Source organism: Ailuropoda melanoleuca, chromosome 12 (assembly GCF_002007445.2).
Source record: "Ailuropoda melanoleuca isolate Jingjing chromosome 12, ASM200744v2, whole genome shotgun sequence".
In the NCBI taxonomy this organism is placed as follows: Eukaryota; Metazoa; Chordata; class Mammalia; order Carnivora; family Ursidae; genus Ailuropoda; species Ailuropoda melanoleuca.
In genome coordinates this window covers 29,842,911-29,861,082 of record NC_048229.1, presented here as the reverse complement: position 1 = coordinate 29,861,082, position 18,172 = coordinate 29,842,911, and the positions used below count along the sequence as shown (strand labels likewise).

Genomic DNA, 18,172 nt, shown 5'->3' with positions numbered 1-18,172 from the left:
TTAAGCGTCTGCCTTCAGCTCGGGTCATGATTCTGGGGTCCTGGGATGGAGCCCCGCATTGGGCTCCATGCTCAGCAAGGAGTCTGCTTCTCCCTCTCTGCAGGGAGCGCCTGCAGCTCCACCTGCTTGTGCTCTCTCTCTCTGTCAAATAAATAAATAAAATCTTTTAAAAACTTAATTAGCTTTTTTTTTTTAAAGCAGTTTTAGGTTTACAGAAAAAATTTAACAAAAAGTACAGAGTTCCCATTTACCATTAGGGGGACCATATACCATATGGGAACCCTGTACCCTAATTCCCTACACCCTCATAGACTTACCCCTAATTCCCCCTATTATTAACATCTTGCATTAGTGTGGCACAGTTGTTACAACTGAAGGACTGTACTGTATGATTCCACTTATATGAAGTATCTAGAGTAATCAGATTTCTAGAGAAAGTAGAAAGGTTGGTGCCAGGTGCTGGGAGGAGGGAGTAACAGGAAGTTATTGTTTAATGGGTATAAAGCTTCCATTCTGCAAGACAGAAAGAGTTCTGGAGATTGGTTGCACAACAATGTTAATGTAATTAACCTTACTGAACTGTCCACTTATAAAGGGTTACGATAAACTTTATGATATGTGTATCTTATCACACTTAAGTTGTTTTTAATGCATCAACTTTAAGTGTAATGTTCAATGAGTTTTGACAAACATATATGGTGACCATGTCCACAGTCAAGACAGAACAGTTCCATGATCCCAAAATGTTCCTTTGTGTCTAAGTGAAATCAATCCCCCATCCCCACTCCCTCAGCCCCAGGCAACCCCGATCGATTTCTGTCCCTATAGATTAGTGTTCCATTGTCTACAGTTTCACAGAAATGGAATCATACTGTTTGTACTCTTTTGTATCTGGCTTTTTTCACAAGACATACTGTTTTTGAGATTTATCTACCACACATATCAGTAGGTGGTTCTTTCTATTGCTGAGTAGTCGTCCATATTGTGGACATACAATTCGTTTATCCATTCCCGTAGATGGACATTTCAGCTGTTTCCCGTTTTCCAAATTGGGGCTATTGTGGGTAAGGTTGCTGTGAATATTTGCGGAGACATATGCTTTTATTTCTCATGGGTAAGTACTCAGGAGTGGGATTTCTGAGTCACATGGTAAGTTTGTGTTGACTTTACAAGAAACTGATAAATCGTTCTTCAAGGTGGTTGTAATGGATGGAAGGGTGACCCCCAAAAGACAATGTCCATGTCCTAATCCTCCAGAACCTGTGAACATGACCTTATTTAGAAAAAGGATTTTGCGGATCAGATTAAGTCAAGGATCTCCAGATGAGATCATCCTGAATTAAGAGTGATTCCCTAAGCCCAGTGGTTGGTGTCCTTTTAAGAGAAAGGCAGGAAGAAAAAAAAAAGACACAGGAACAATTAAAACCAAATTATGCCTGTTCAAAGGGAAGTGTTGAAAAAAATTGTCCTGTTTACATTTTCCTGCACTGAAATATCTTGCTGCCTTCTGTAACAGCTGACACTTAAATATATTAAGTCAGTCAATATCGAAATGATTATGAAGATTCCTAATGCACAAATATATTCTAATACATGATAATTATTAGCAATTATAACCATCATTATTATCAATATTAATAGCTACCATTTGAGTCACGTTACTCATACACCAGGTATGTGCTGCTTCGTGTGCATTCTTTCATTTAATCTGTGCAATATTCTTGTGAAGTAGGCATTACCATCGTCACCTCACAGTTAAAGAAATTGAGGCATTGAGAGGTGATACACCCTGCCCAAAGTCACAGAACTAATAGGTGTGGAGGAGGAATTTGAAACGAGGGCGTCTGACTTTGGAGCTCTCTTGGGTACCAGATGAACTCTTGCAGAAGGTAGTGGCATCATCACAGATTGCAAGAAAAGCAAGCTAACAGCACGCCCAAGAAGCCAGTAGAGTGTGACATTAATTTAAAGCGGAAGTTTCTTTGGCATGATGGACTGTGTCCTTATGGGAATTTTCAGGATATTTATTAGGTTAAAATTAACTTGCAATTCTTGTGGAAGCTAATAGGCTGTCCTATTTATCTTTGGAAGAACTTTGCAAATGAGATTGAATTTTTATAACCTTGACATTTATTAGGGTTTGAAAAGTGCTCCTCACTCCTTGAGAATGGAGCGTATATGTACCCCTAGTTGGAGCTCAATGCAAGAAAAAACCAAAGCTATATGTGCTCTGAAAAAAGAGAAAGAGAAAGGCAAAGGGAGATTGGAAACGCAGAGACACACAGGGCACAAGGCAGAGATGGGGGCAGAGACTGGAGGGATGTGTCTTCAAACTCAGGAATGCCAAGGATTGCGAGCAGCTTCCAGGAACTCAGAGAGAGGCGTGGGACGAGACCCCAGAGCCCCAGGAGTAACCAACTCTGCTCACACCTTGATTTCAGACTTCTGGTCTCCAGAACTTCGAAAGAATCATTTCTGGCCAGTTTGTGGTAATTCATGATGACAGCCCTAGCAAATTAATATAGTGGTTGTATCACTTTTGAGAGTAGTACTTTTTGAGATGGTGTATATGAGCACGTGGGTGTGAATTAATGCCAAGTAGCCAAGGGTGGAATGGACTATACCCTGCCCACTGCCATGTGATTCTATTGGGGTTGATCGAGGGATCCCTATGTTCTCTACTAAAGAACCTTATGACTCCAGGAGATGAATTCACAGCTGGGCAGGAAGGGATGAGGTCACGAGAGGGTCTGAGCCAATCCCAGCGAGATGGGCAGGGGTGGAAGACTCCGTCCTGTGAGGAGGTGCTAAGAGCAAGCTTGCCAACCGGATACATGATTGGCCTGAAGTGGTCATCCATGGCCTTGACAGGACCAATCAGAATCTTTTCCCTGAATGATACGGAGGCAGAGAGAGAGGGAACCCCGAATTTTGTTTCCTCTGAAATTATCCGCCCTCAAGACGGTTACAGTAGGTCCTGTTAATTTCCTACCCAACGATCATTCCCCTCTCTGTGCTGCCACGCTGGCAAAACCCACCCAGATGGTCATTTTCCCAGAATGTTCTGCAGCTCAGGGTGACCACTGAACCCAGTTCTGGTAAATGAGAAATAAGGAGAACACTTCTGGGGAGAAAGACATAAGGAACGGCCCCTGTCTACACTTCCTGCTCTAGATGCCACCGTGTGAGAACAGAATGCCTGGTGTTGCTGCAGTTTGTACTCATGAGGGGAAGGCAAAACGAATCTCAGCGATGCCAACCCAGGGCCTGACGTTGTTGAGCAGCTGAACTAACACTGGGACTCTGTGTCTTCAAAAGATTTATTATGTGAGCAAAAGAAATCTCTATCATTTCAGCTCTTTCTGATGGAATTCTGTTTTACGCAGCTGAAACCTTAACAACAGATACAGCAGTATAAGCTTGGAGCTCCAAATTGTCATCTTATTTCTATTACAAAGACTTGCCTGAGACTGAAGTCCTAGGGAGCTAGGCCAGAGTCACTTGAACACCTCGATCCAACCATGCCTGAAGTCCTCCTGTCTGTTCAGACTCACCACGTACAAAGGTCTTTCAGTTCTGTTTGTGACTTACAGGAGTTTGCGGTGCATTTTGCGTCCTATGATCATAGCGGTCCTGGCAAATGTAACATTTACAAACTAAGGCTCCAAGAGATCAATTTTGTTGCCAGACGTCACCCAGCCAGTGAATGAAACATTGGTCTGAACCCAGAGCCAGGATGTGCCAACCCAGCTTCCCAGTCCCAGAGAGAACAGGAGCCCCGGGTGGAGTGAGACCCACGGTGTGTGTTTATTCTGGTGTTGGTAGCAGCAGCAGTGGGGGAATCGGCCAGACGCAGGGTATGTTGAACAGAAAGGGTAGACACAGGTGTGTGTGTGTGTGTGTGTGTGTGTGTGTGTGTGTGTGTGCGCCTGGGGGAATACGGAGGATTAGTCTGTTGACAATCACGGAGAGAACAAGGGTCAGGACATCATCTTGGACAAACAGCAAAGAGACAGACAGAAAGACAAGGGGTTTTAGGTGCTGGGGTCCCCCAGACATGCATGACCCTTTGCCTGGAAGGGGAGCCCTGGGGAAGGAAAGACAGACACAGTGGAGACTGAATACCCCCCACCCTGAAACAAGGAGCCGGGCCTGCCTGCCTCCCACCCTCACGCCTAGCGGGGTAGGACGGGCAGGCCCAAGGCTGCCTCGCACCACGCAGCTCGGACATTATGGCTTCAAGGAGATGAATTCACAGTCTGGGCAGGAAGGGATGGGGTCCTGAGGGGGCCTGGTCCGATCCTGGGCCTAGGCCAGACCTGCAAGACGGGGCAGGGAGGAGATGTCAATGATGGCAGAGAGTGGGCCTGTGACCTGCTATAGCTTCATCGACACCCAAGGGCCTGGTCCCTTCCTGTGTCACTCCACCCTCTGACCCAGGAATCCAGGCCCCCAGCCCCTCCTCCCTCAGACCCAAGAGTCCAGGACCCCAACCTCCTTCCTCCCCTGGTCTGGGTTCCTTACCCCTCACTCTGAGTTCTCTTTCTCTGACAATCCTTTGCTGCCTTTCGTGAAGCTGGACAAAGTCTTTTCCTGAATAAGGAAATCACAAGGTTCAGATATGGGGGAACAGAGGCAAGACAACCGCTAATAATCAACATAATAGACATCAAACCTGTTTGCATCATTTACAATGGTCTTTTTCCCTCAGCTCTGAAGTGATGGGCCAAGTGATATTACAGTCCTATTCTATAGACGGAGAAACTGAGGCACAAAGAAAAAGTCACTGGAAATGTGAGGTGAGATGAGGCTGCAGGGGTGATGGGGCAGACCCTCAGAGGGGCCTCAGAGAAGCTGAGACTCTGTTTTGGAGGTTCTTGGGAGCCGGGGAGGGTGATAAGCAGAGAAGGGGCAGGGTCAGTGCTGGGGGTAGAAAGACCCTCTGGGGCACTATGGCACTACTGGCCGAAAGCCAGGGTCAGGACCCCACTCAGCCAGGGTTCCACTCCTTTCTGTGCTCCCAACATTGCCCAGCACCAGCAAAGCACACAGGAGCTGTGGAGAAGTTTGTGGAATGAGTGAGTAAATTAGGAGAAGAGTGAGTGGTAGAAGGAGGGAGTAGCTGCCATCTGTCTCTCTAAATAGAGCCACAGTCTTCTCAAAACTCACACTTGAGCTCTGTGCTCTGCCGCTTAAAATCCCTCCTCACCCGTGGAAGCAAAGTCCAAAGCAAGGCCGAGCTACAGTCGGGCCCGGGAGGAGTTCACCCCAGGTGCAAAACTTCAGCTGTGCCCAAACTCAGTACTCAAGAGAAATACTAATATTGCAATGCAATATTTTTAAAAATCAAAATCAATCCAAAAAAATCCACGATGGGGGCGCCTGGGTGGCATAGCGGTTAAAGCGTCTGCCTTCGGCTCAGGGCGTGATCCCGGCGTTACGGGATCGAGCCCCACATCGGGCTCCTCCACTGTGAGCCTGCTTCTTCCTCTCCCACTCCCCCTGCTTGTGTTCCCTCTCTCGCTGGCTGTCTCTATCTCTGTCGAATAAATAAAATAAAAAATTAAAAAAAAAAAAATCCACGATGAGCAAAATATCAAATTTTAAATAGAGGCCAATCCCATGTCCTATTAGAGCCTGAGACAAAAGGAAAAATAAGCAGCTTTATTTTTATGTATTTTTGATGGGTAATTTTTTTTCTGGAAATTTAAAATGATTTTTAAAATATCAAAAACAATGAAGAGTATGTGTATTGCAATTCACAGTACACTAAGTTTAAATGTTTATTTACACTCTAAACAGAATTTAGTAGGATTTTACTGTCTTGGCTTTAATGACAGCAAATACTGGATAGTATTTTCAAAATCTACTTCTGTGCTTTTTTTTTTTAGGTTTCAAATGAGAGAATGGCCATGTTTGAAAATTTCTCTTGACCGTGTGATGATCATAAATTTTTAATTTTAAAAAATTGGCAAGCTGGTTCTCATGTGAACTGCCAGCCTCCTGTTATCTGCCCCCCTTCCCCCTTCCCTCTGCTCCAGGTTCAGGGGCCTGCCCCTGCCTTTTCCTGCTTAGGAGGAACACCCAGCTTCCCAGCCATGCTCTCTCCCTGTGAGCTTCTCCTAACCTCAGAACCTTCACCTAAGCCCCTTCCTTCTCAATCACCAGGCTTCTGCTCAAATGTCACCTCCACTGAGAGGCCCTTCAGGACGCCCTAAGCCAAATGGCATTCCCATCCCTTGTCCAGATGTCCTCTACCTCCCAGACTTCCAAGCCTTTTGGATCACAATCCACAAGACCAAAAAAAAATTGACAGTATGATCCTTACGATGGGTGTTGCCCTGTGAAATTTTCTGTTCTGTTCTATCTTGACTTCATTGTCTAATGAAGAAAAAATTGTTGATCCCCACCCAGTAAACCACAATCCAGTGATTTTCAATTACAGCCTGCTTTAAACCAAAATAAACCCAAACCCCCCAAAACCCCAACCCTGCTCCATTTTATCACTCAGTTTTTCCCTTTTATTTTGGGCTTAGCGTCATGGGAAATAATAGTAACTGACCACTTGCTGAGCCCTTACTGAGAGTCAGACACTTAATCCTGCATTAACTCACTGAATCCTCACATCTATCCTAACATTAGATGCTCTTAATAACCCCACTTCCCAGCAGAATAAACGGAGACACAGAGAGGTTAAGTAATGTGCTCTAAGTCACACAGCTAAAGTTGGTAGAGCCGGAATTCCAACCTAGGCGGTCTGACTCCGCAGCCCATAAGGACGGGCGCTCCGCGTGAATGACTGCATGAGCGCGGGAATGGTAGGGCGAATGGCACTGGGTGGCCTCGCCACTCACCTCCACCAGCTGATGCCAGTGCTCCACGGGCTTGCGCGGGTTGGCCAGCATCTCCGCCCAGTGCTCGCGGCCGTGGGGGTCGGCGGCGTCCGGGCCCACGCGGCACACCACCGCGATGCTGAGCCCCACGCTCTCCACGCTCTCCGGGGCCACGTCGAACACGAGCGCCTCGTTGTACGTGGGGTTCAGCGTGTTCTTCTTGATGGAGGTTTTCCGCTTCTTCAGACGCCGCCCCTCACTGATCAGAGAGGCCTTCACATAGGGGTCTGGGGGCGGTATCGAGAGCACTGAACCCCGACTTCCTCCCTCAAACCTGAGTCCGGACCCCAGACTCCTCCTCCCCCGACTCAAGGGTCTGGGTCCCCATTGCCCTCCTCCCTCAGGCCCAGGAGTCCTGAACCCCAGCCCCTCCTCCCTCAGGCCCAGGAGCACCCCCCCACCCCGCCCTCAGGCCCAGGAGTCCGGGCCCCCAGACCCTCCTCCCTCAGACCTTGGAGTCCAGGGCCTCAGACGCTCCTCCCCTGATCCCAGCGCCTCCTGGAACCCACCTGAGAAGCCGGTGAGGTCCATCGCTTTGAGGTTAGAGGCTTTGATGATGGTCACGGTGAGGCGCCCGGCCGTGGGGAGGTAGCAGAGTGAGAAGTTGAGCTCCCCAAGATCTGCCTTTTCCTGCAGTTGGGGAAAGAGTTTCAGCAATGCCCTGCCTCGGTCTCCCCCCGCCCACCTCTCCCTCACTTGCTCTCCATCTGGAGCCTCCAGCTCTCCTCCCTGATATCCAGGACTTGGGGTTCCGACCCACTTAACAATCTGACTTGGCCAAACCTGGTAACTCCCCGGGCACAGCTGCCTGCCACCAGCAAAGCCTATTTGTTCTGCAGGGAAGACTGGAAGAGGCATGAGTGTGGGGAGAGAGCAGAAAAGAGCCAGAGAGAGAGAGAGAGAGAGAACACAGTGAGAAATAGACTGTGACAGGGACCAGGACACTGAGAGATACAGTCAGAAAGGCAGACCCGTAGAGTCCTACAGTAAGAAAACCCAGAGGAGGGGCCTAGAGACCCAGAGATTGTGATGGTCTGAGAGAGAGACAGAGAGAGAGAGAGAGTGCACGCAGAGGAACAGAGACTTTCAGAGAGAGAAGTGCATAGACCAGGAGGAGAGGGGGACAGAGTCTCAGAGGAGGGAGACAGAGTCCTGGCGGGGAGGGTGTCAGGGCCCCCAAGGCGCAGGAGATCTGGAGAAATGGGGACAGAGACTTGGTGGATGTTGTGGAGACCCAGACAGAGTGACAAAGACCTAGAATGGGGTGGGGGCGAGGGCAAAGACCCAGAGAGAAAGAGAGAGAGAGAAACAGAGAGAGAAACCTACACAGAGCCGGTGAGGGGCAGAGATCAAGACAGTGTGACAGGCACTGAGAAGAGAAGTCAGTCTCAGCGAGGGCAGGAGACATACCAGCCATAAGCGAGGCTACAAAGAAGACAGAGCCTCCCACACCAACACACACACACACACACACACACACACACACACACCGGGGGGCAGGGGGCTGAGCTAGCTGGGACTTCCGACCTGCCCAGCCCGGCCCTTCAGCCCATCTGGGCCCCTGGCCTCCCAACCACACCGACTGAGGTCCCTGGACTCCCCACTCACTGCCCCCTGACAGCAAACTGTGACAACCTAAACCTGGAGCTCCCGAGGACTGTCTGGGGTACCCGGGTCCTGATCCCAAAACAAAAAAGCCAGTTGTTTAAGGAATAAATGAATGAATAAATGAATGAGTGAAGACCTCCAGTGATAATGAGGGGGGGAGAGAACGAGACATGATACACCCAAGCAGGAGACAGGATGGAGGCAGGGAGAGGGTCAGGACCACCAACAAGCCCGTAGGAGCCAGGCTTGAGGAGCGATTGGATGGAAGAAAAAGGGGGCCAGTGGGGGGGGGGGACCAGGCACAATCTGGTGACTGGGGGAACTGGGGGGTGTCAGGATATAGGGGATCCAAGTATGTCTGAGGCCTGGGGGATCAGGCTATCAGGAGCCAGAGGGAGAGCAGAGGATAAGATCAGATCTGGAGGTCACGGGCTTGAAACATAAAATGTTCAGAAATCAGGGGGTTGGGGATTCAGGAAGCTAGGGAATTGGAAAGCCGGGAGGTTGGAAGGTGAAGGAATTCAGAAAAACAAAAGCTGGGAACTCTGGGGTCAGGCAGTTGGAGAGTCAGGAATCTGGGGTCAGAGGGCAAAAGTCATGGGGTCACAGCACGAAGTTATGATAAAGTGGCTGGTGGGTACAGGGGTGTCTGTTATATTTCTCAACTGTTACTGTCAGGTGTGAAAGCGCGTCAGAAGTTGGGAGATCTGGGTCCAGGCATGATGTCAATATTTGACAAGGTGTTGGGGAGACGGGGGGTCCATTATATCAATCTCTACACTTTGCTTGTATGTTTGCAATATTTTGCAATAAAATAACTTTTTAAAAAGCCTGGGTCAAGAAGTTAGAAGGTTATGAAGTCCAAGGGCAAGGAGGTCAAACACTGATGGGTCCTGGGTCCCCAGGAAGAGGAATGCAGGGGCCACTGACCGAGCCGCCCTCCACGATGTCCCTCCAGAGTGGGCGGTCGGGGGGCTGCTCAGCCAGCTCCAGGAGGTTGTCCAGCACCACTTGGCCAATGAGGTCGTGCCGTGAGAAGCGGTCGAAGTCATAGACGCTGAAGTGCAGTTTGCGCTGGGCCAGCTCAGCCAGGGGCACCGAGAACTGGAATGTCTCATTGAACACAGGGTTCAGCGTCTTCCTGTGCACCTGGAGGGGGTGGGCGAGGGAGGGAGACAGACACCACGCCCATCAACCCCGCTTCCAAAGGACCCAGGAGTCCAGACCCCCAGCTTCTCCTCCCTCAGACCCAGGAGTGCTGTCCCCAGTCCCCTCCTCCCTCAGATCCAGGAGTCCAGACCCCAGCCCCCTCCTCTGTGGGACCCGGATGTCCAGGGCCTTCACTCCAGACCTTGGTCTGGAACTTTTTCTTGCGGTCTGGCAGCAGGTAGATCTTGACGTAGGGGTCTGAGAAGCCGTTGGAGTCCTTGGCGGGCAGGTCCAAGGCCTGCAGGATTCGCACCACCAGCTGGTCTGAGCCATAGAGGTACCGCAGGGCGAAACTGATGCGGCCGCAGGGCGCCCCCGCGCCGGCCTCTCCTGAGCCCGGGGCCCCGCCGCCGCGCCGGCCGCCTGGTCCAGTCCCCTGGTACAGCTCCGGCTTGATCTGCCCGATGAGTTTGGCTTTTTCCTCCCCGCCCGGCAAGGGTAAGGGTAGGGCAGGTGGCCGCTCCTCACTGCCAGGGTCTGGCTGGGGGGTCAGGGTCTGCTGGGTGAGGGGCCGGGGTAGGGCCGGGTACCTGTGGGAAGTAGGGAACACCAAGGTGGGGTCACTTGACTGGGGTCTTTGACGGCATCTGAAGACCCGACAGTCTCCTCTCTGCCTCTTTTCCAAGGCNCCGACAGTCTCCTCTCTGCCTCTTTTCCAAGGCCCACAGCCAAAAGGCCACAAATCCCCACCTTTGCTCACTATGACCTTGAACAAGCCACTTGCACTCTCTGAGCCTCAGTTTCTCCACCTGTATTGGGGGGGTATCCCCATCTCTAAGCTAGCTCCAACTAGGACTTGCTTATGCACCAACTTCAGAAGTCTCCTCCTGACGTCAAGTGCCTGCCCCAGAATAACTTCTGCGTGGACCCCTGGGGCCCCACACAACTCAGACCTCCTGAACCTTCATCTGCCCTTCTTCAAATCCCCCCAACCTGTCTCAACCCCAGTCTCACCTCTCCCAACTCACCTCCACCTGGCCTGTCCTTTCTCAACTCCCTTCTCCACTGTCCATAAGTGTGTGGGGGACATTCTGGAAGCCCAGAGCTACCCCCTCAGCCACCCTGGCTGCTTCTCTCCTCTCACACACATGCTTTCCCTGGACAAGCTCATCTTCACCCCAGGTCTCCACACCCATCAGCAGCCCGGTGTCTGCTAAATCTGTCTCCAGCCTGGATTGACCCCCAGCCTCGGCTGTCCACCAGACCCCACACACCCCTCACATTCCCCGCCGGGCTCAGCGCCTTCTCCCCAACCCGCTCCTCTTCCCCTGTGCTCCACCTAGATCTGCCGGTTGGACACCAGCTCCTGTCCCCTCAAAGCCTTCCCCCCACCCTTGAATTTCCCCTTCCTGTGACCCCAGCTCATCTGCCCTCTCCTGCAAGGACCCGCACACCCGGGGTGAAGTCCATGTGATGGGGCCCCTCGAGATGGGCAGTGCTCGGCAGCCAGGACTGGACATGGCAACCCCAGATGTACTGAGAGACAGGCACGGGGCTGGGGGAAGTGGGAGGGCTCGAGCTGGGGAAAAGGATGCGGTGGGGGAGGCTCCTTCAGCTACAGACCCCCTGGCCACTCCTTGCTCTCAGGGTGATTTTGAGCAGGTCATTAACACCCTCTGAGCCTCAGTTTCGCCATCTGTATGGGGGAGGGGAGAGAGCTCAGACCGGTGTATCCATCCGCCCCTGAAAGGCCTCCCCAGAGACCCCAAACTACATCTCCCATGAGCCCCTGGGCCCCTGGCCAGGCCCCAGGATGAGAACACCTTCTCCCATGACAATCTGGGGCCCAAGACAATCCCTCTGAGGGCAGTTTTCCCTGGATGCTGCCCCAGACCCCTCACACTCAACAAGACCCAGATGAGCTCAGGGGCTCCCTCAAACCCAGTCCTCTTCCTAGATCCTCTGACAGCCCCAACATCCACCCAATCACCAGGCCAGGCTGGAGGCCTTCTGTACCTCTTCCCACCCCTCCTACCCACCCACAGCCATCAGTCCCAAGTCTCACTTTTCCTGCCCCCTGACTCTCTTTATCTCCTCCTCTCCTCCCCATGCCCATAATCTCGGCTCAGCCTCGTCCTCTCCTGGCTGGACTATTGACCTCCAGTCTGTCCCTCTAGTCCTTCCCCTATGTGGTCACAGAGAGGTCTTTCTACACCCAGAACTGACCCTGCCCCTCCTGCTCACAGCCCTCCGTGGCTCCCCAGTGCCCCCAGGACAATCCCAGCCCCTCAGTCCCGAATTCAAGGCTCCATGTGGTCTGGCCCTGCCCGCATCCTAAGCCACATCTCCCTACCTTTCTTTTTTCACACTTACTCTCAGGCCATAGCCACTGCTGGCAGTTCCCACAATGCACTGTGACCTCCTTCCCCTCTCGCCTTTGCATGGGGCGCTCTCGCCTCCTGGAATGCACAGCTCACACCCCTACCTCTGTGCCTGGCCAACTCTTCCTCACTCTGCAGGTCTCAGCCACGACGCCTCCACCTCTGGGAGGCCCCGGCCTCTTCCCAGACCAGATCAGTGACTCCTCAGACTCCCACAGCTGTGGCCCGCTAAGCCACTTTCCTGCAGCACTGGCCTGGCTGGGCCGGGACAGCCTCTTTGAGGACCCACTCCCCCTGGATTGTAAGTGGCATGAGGACAGAGTGTATTTGCCATGCTCACTTCTGTTTTTCCACCACCCATCTTAGCTCTGCTTCATATTAGGTGCTCGATATACACGTGCAGAATGAAGAATACAGAACAAAGGAACTCCAGGCCCCACCACCAATCCTGGCTTAGGGTGAAACAGATGGATTGTTTTGTGTCTCAGGGCCTCGGGAGCCTAATCTTCATTCTCCTCCACCTTCCTGACCCTGGAATCCTGTACCCTTTCAATCTGAGTCCAGATCTCTAGGCTCCTCCTGCCTTAGATCCTGGAGTCAGGGGCCCTAGCCTCCTCTGTCCCCAGGACCCAGGAGTCCACACCCCAAGCCCCTTTCTGCCCCAGGATTCAGGATTCTGGACCTCTAGGCCTCTCCTCTTGCAGGGCTCAGGAGAACCATATCTGGGAAAGAGACACAGAGGAGGAACAGAAGTTCAGAGTGGACCCCCAGCCCAGTAGCCTGTCTCACCTGATGGTGGGTGCCAGGCTTGTGACCTGCTGATGCGACTGGGCACTGGGCAAGCCCCCACCACTGGGGGGCAGCAGGAGCAGCCCAGAGCCTGCACCTCCCTCAGAGGGCAGTTCAGGAGATGTCTGGCTCGGTTTGACCCCAGCGGCCACTGCAGCTGCTGCAGCCTCTGGGTACGAGTCCATGTCCAAGTAGGAAGGCTCAGGGGGATCAGAGCCCCCCAGGCTGCCTGGCTCCAGCAGCTCAGCAAAGGGCGGATGGTGGGCGGTGTGGGCATGGTGGTGTGGACCCCCCAGCAGAGGATGGCCACCCAGGCCAGCCCCCAGGTGGTGCCCACCACCGCCTACCAGGCCTGCCAGCCCGACCCCAGGGCCTAGGTCTTTGCGAAGGGGGCCCCCGCCCACTGCTGAGCCTCCCTTGTCCCGCCAGGGCACCCAGCACAATTTCCAGGACACGAAGAGGGAGACGCCCAGAAGGACAATGCCACAGAATGTCACGATGACCGACAGCAGGCTCACGGAGATGTCTGGAGAGAGTGAGGACAAAGGTCAGGGGTCAGGGTGGGGTCAGAGTTTAGCCTCCCACTGATGTCCCCAAAGAGCTAGCCTCTAGCATTTGCCATGCATTGTCCTAAGCACGTCACATACATTACTTAAACTCCATGACCCCACAAGATCGGTATCTCTATATAACCATTTTAAAGATAAGGAAACTGAGGCACAGACAGGTTGAGTGACTTGTATTATGCTGCACAGGTAGTAAATGACAGATCGGGGATTTGAAAGGGCAGTCTGACTTCAGACGTGATTTTTAATCCCTAGCCCATGCTGCCTCTCTATAAGAGGATATACCAGCTGAGGTACCGCCAACATCCCCCAAAATGTTCAGAGATGATCAAGGAGAAAGGAGGCTGCATGACACAGTTAGGCAGGTCAGGGTTCAAATCTCTGTTTGCTGTGTGGCCTCGGGAACATATCTTAAGCACTCTGAGCCTTACATTCCCCATTTGCAAATAGGAGAAATTAGTCCTGCCTCTCAACTATGGTATTGAGGAGTGCAGGAGGGGAACGACACGCATAGCCAGCATAGCCGCAGAATGTAAAGGCAGATGTTTACCAAGTGGTTGGTATGTTGCAGACCCCTAAGCGCGCTATTGGCTGTAGCTTACTTATGCCTGACAGGCACCCTAGGAGGCAGGCAACATTATTCTGCCTGTGTTCCACAAAAGGAAACTGAGGTCAATAGACAAAAAAGTCTCCTGTATAGATTCCCACAGCAGATCAGTGGAGGGGATGGGGGGTCAGAATCTGCACCTAGAGTGCCTGGCTCCAGAGCCCATAGTTTTCCTTATGCTGTCACACGTCAATATTTCCCAATAAATGGTAGTTCAGACATAGATTTTTGTTAGACTGAAAATCTTACTGCTGCCATCATGTGTATCCATGACCCCGAAGGGCCCTACAACGGGTGGTGGCAGAACTCGGAACTTCCTACCTCCCCCCACCCCTCAGGGTGTTCCTTTCCAAGGGACCGACATCTGCTGGGAGTTCTTGGGACCTGCTAAAGAGCAGAGCAAGGGCTTTCCAGCCTCCTGAATATGGGAAGAATTAAGAAAAGCGGGCCAGGGGGCCACTGGGGAGGATGAGGCGGAGAAGAGGAGAGAAAAATCAGCTGCTTTCCTGTATCATCGGCCTGCCCCAGACCCTAAGTCAAAACATCAGTCCTCCAAACTGTTGGATTTCTCATTGCTGTCTGCCTGGTTTGGGGACCCATTTGGGCTTGGCGAGGTGGCGTAGTTGTGCAGGAAAACATGAACCTTGCCCAAAGAAATGTTTAGCCCTTGATCGGCTCCTGGGAAGGAACCTCTAAGCCCTTGGAATGTCCTGCCTAAAAGTGTTTTTGTTTACCTGAGGAATCTTGGGCCATGCCAGATGATCTGTGTAACAATGTGATTGATGTTGGGGGACTGGGGCGTATCAGCTTGGCCTCTCGAGGGGCTGGACATGAAGTTCAACCCCACCGGCCATCAGCCGTGTCTACATGACCGAGACTGGAAGCTCAGGCCTGGTCTCTCCTGGACCCTACTCTATGTGTCTTTCCCTTCGCTGATTTTAACCTCCATCCTTTTGCTATAATAAAACGTAACTGTGAGTAGAACAGCTTTTCTGTAAGTCCTTCTAGGGAGTCACTGAAAGTGAGGGTGGGCTTGGGATCCCCCAAATTGTGGTAGCATATTAGACAGGGTTCCTCATCTGGACAAGGGCACTCATAATATTTCCTCGCTCTCAGAACCCTGCTGCTTCCTAGATGGGTGACCTTGGGCAAGTCACTTCACCCTTCTGAGTCAATCCCCCCCCCATCGTAAATGGGGATTATGGCTACCACAGAGGGTCATTGTGAGTAGTCAATGAAATATGCCAAGGACCTTGCATACTGCCTGGTACACAGTCGGTGCTCAATAAGTACATCCCAGCATTTATTGAATGACCACTGTGTACCCAGCTTGTTCTAAGCACTTGACGTGTGTTATATAATTTGAGTCTCTCAGCTGCCCCAAGAGGCAGCCGCTTTTATTATCCCCATTTTCAGGAGGAAACGGAGGCACAGAAGGTGTTACTTGCCTAAAGTCATCTATTAGTAAGTAGAGGTGGTGGGATTTGAACCCAGAGAAGTCAGACAGCCTGACTCAAGAGCCTGAGCTTTGGGGCACCTGGGTGGCTCAGCCAGTTAAGCGTCCGACTCTTTTTTTTTTTTTTTTAAGATTTTGTTTATTTATTTGACAGAGAGAAACAGTGAGAGAGGGAACACAAGCAAGGGGAGTGTGAGAGGGAGAAGCAGGCTTCCCACCGAGCAGGGAGCCCGATGCAGGGCTTGATCCCATGACCCTGGGATCATGACCTGAGCCGAAGGCAGACGCCCAATGGCTGAGCCACCCAGGCGCTCCTAAGCGTCCGACTCTTGATTTCAGCTCAGGTCATGATCTCAAGGTCGTGGGATTGAGCCCTGTGTCAGGCTCCACACTCAGCATGGAGTCTGCTTGAGAGTCTCTCTCTCCCCCTCCCTCTGCCCTCCCCCTGCTCGTGCTCACTTTCTCCCTCTCTTTCTCTCAAATAAATAAGTAAAATCTTAAAAAAAAAAAAAAAGAGCCTGAGCTTTTAAGCACTATCCAAGATGCACAAAAGATATGTGAAGGGGCTATGTATGTGGCTGGGGGGAGGGGCAGTGGGCAGGAGGTTCACAGGACCAAACCCAAAAGGTCAGTGGTCAAATGGCCCACCCAGCTCTTTCTCCTTAGATCAAAGGTTTGGGGGACCAGCAGCAGGCAGGATGGAGGCGAGACTCTAAGAGGGACTGGCCATGGCCACCTAAGAAACAGAAAGCTGAGCAGGTCTGCTCTGAATCTCTGAATCTCTGCAAATACTGAGTGTAGGGGACACAGGGTGCTGGCTGAAACAGCTGGGGGGGTTGCTGACCTGCATCTGGGCCCCGGGGATAGCCTCGAATTCGAAGGTCGTTGAACTCCTGGCACCTGTCACTGGTATCGGCATCTCGGACCCGCGCACAGAGGTCCGAGACCAGAATGAGTGCCCGCCGGCAGAGGTCATCCTCGTAGTCTCCTGACATGGTAGCCGGTGGGTTCTGTGCTTGGAAGGGGCCAGACAAGGGTGCAGATGGGGAATGGGATTGAGAGAGGGGTGGATAAGGGATAAAAAGAGAAAAAGAGAAAAGGAAGGATAGGCAAGGGAACAGAGATTGGGAGAAGATGGGCAAAGAGATGTAGATTAGGGAGGGGTAGACAAGGAGAAAGAAATTAGGGGCAGATGGACAGGAGGACTGAAATTCGGGGTGCAGGCAAGAAGACAGTAACGGGTCGGACAAACAAGGAGACAGAGATCAGCATGAATGGACGAGAGAACAGAGAATAGGGACAAATGGACAAGGAGAAAGAGATGAGGAAGGCCAGACAAGGGGCAGAGATCAAGGATGCACAATGAAGGGATAGACAGATAAGGAGACAGAGATTAGGGGTGCACAGACAAAGGACGGAATTTAGGCATGGGCAGATGAGGGGACAGCCGTTCATCATTCATGCATTTGACAAATATTCATTGAGCACCAACTACATGCCAGGCACCGTGCCAGCGGCTGCAGATCCAGCAGAGAACCAACCCCACACATTTCCTGACTTGCTGGTGTTACAATCCAGTGAGAAGAGACATGAAGTAAACAAGTCAACAAACACACATACACAAACAAGACATGCTCACACTGTGAGAAGTGCTCTGAAAGAAATAGTTGGAGGCTCTGTCACAAAGGGACAAGGAGGTGGGGGGGGGGCTCTCTGAGACCTGAAGGACGAAGGACGAGATGGAGCTGGCCACAGCCAGTGGGCGGTGGGGCTGGAGTGGGGAAAAGCAACCAAAGCAGCGGGAACAGCATGAGCAAGGGCTTGGCGGGTTCGAGGAACGGGAAGGAGGCCAGATCCAGGTAGAAAGAGTGAGGACCAAGAGAGAGGGAGAAATGGGGTTAGAGAGGTAAGAGTGTGGTGGTGGCTGGGGTGGGATGGAAGATGCAGGGTGCAGAGATAGGGACCCAGTTGAGATAAGGGGAGAGGAGACAGAGATACTGGGAAGCGCAAACTGGGGCCCAGAACAGAGGGACAGATGAGCAGACAGGCAGAGGGAAAGTCAAGGATTGAGATTTGGGATGGACTAAGCTATAAAGAATGGACTAGTGTGTAATTTATGAGAGTGTGAGAGATGAGCAGACAGAGGGACTGTATAAGTGCCAGGACAGAAATATCTTTGAAAGGGAGACAGTGGTCAGAAGAATGGATAGGGTACAGAAATAAAGGACAGATGGACAGACAATGGCCAGAGACCACAGATGGGCAAAAGGATACAAAGGAGGGCTGGGCAGACAGACATGGGTGCAGTAGGGAGGTTGGATGGGGGTGGGGGCATAAAAGAGAGAGGACCGGGAGAGGGAGGTGGATGTGAGGAGAAGGGGAATGAGCCACACATGGTTTGGAGCCAGACATCAGAGATGGACTGGAAGGAGAGTGCAGGGAGAAATTAGGGACGGACAGACCAGAGCCCAACAGATGGACAGGTGTCGTGGGGGTACTGCAGAAGGCCAGGACTCCGAGACAGGCATGGTCAGACTCACCTGTGCTTATCCCTGCCGTGTCCTGGGTGGCGGCGGCTGGCGGCAGCCCATGGGGGTTGTAGGGCGGACAAGGGGCTGCGGACCCGTCCCCACGCGGCAGGTGGTGGGAGGAGGAGCCGGATCTGGAGGCCCCGGCCAGGAGAAAAAGCCCAGTCCGAGCCTCACGTCTTGTCCTACTCGGAC

General features: G+C 52.1%; 1 protein-coding gene across 1 annotated transcript; it reads right to left on the bottom strand.

Moving 5' to 3' along the window:
- Nucleotides 1–1,967: 1,967 nt before the first annotated feature.
- Nucleotides 1,968–18,111, bottom strand: SYT3 (synaptotagmin 3). The gene is made up of 9 exons (XM_002917818.4): nt 17,990–18,111; nt 16,294–16,459; nt 12,821–13,346; nt 9,853–10,240; nt 9,432–9,650; nt 7,403–7,523; nt 6,855–7,120; nt 4,525–4,593; nt 1,968–4,319 (listed from the first exon to the last, which is right to left on the bottom strand). Exons 2-8 carry the CDS (start codon nt 16,442–16,444, stop codon nt 4,528–4,530), a joined length of 1,737 nt encoding a protein of 578 aa, XP_002917864.2. The 5' UTR covers nt 16,445–16,459; nt 17,990–18,111; the 3' UTR covers nt 1,968–4,319; nt 4,525–4,527.
- Between the last annotated feature and the right edge of the window lie 61 nt (nt 18,112–18,172).

Excerpts from the sequence above, each read along its gene's own strand:
- SYT3 (XM_002917818.4), bottom strand. The coding sequence starts at position 16,444 with ATGTCAGGAGACTACGAGGATGACCTCTGCCGGCGGGCACTCATTCTG. Across the intron at positions 10,241-12,820 it reads AGCCTGGCACCCACCATCAG|GTACCCGGCCCTACCCCGGC; the intron begins GTGAGACAGGCT and ends TACTTCCCACAG. Across the intron at positions 9,651-9,852 it reads AGAAAAAGTTCCAGACCAAG|GTGCACAGGAAGACGCTGAA; the intron begins GTCTGGAGTGAA and ends CACCCCCTCCAG.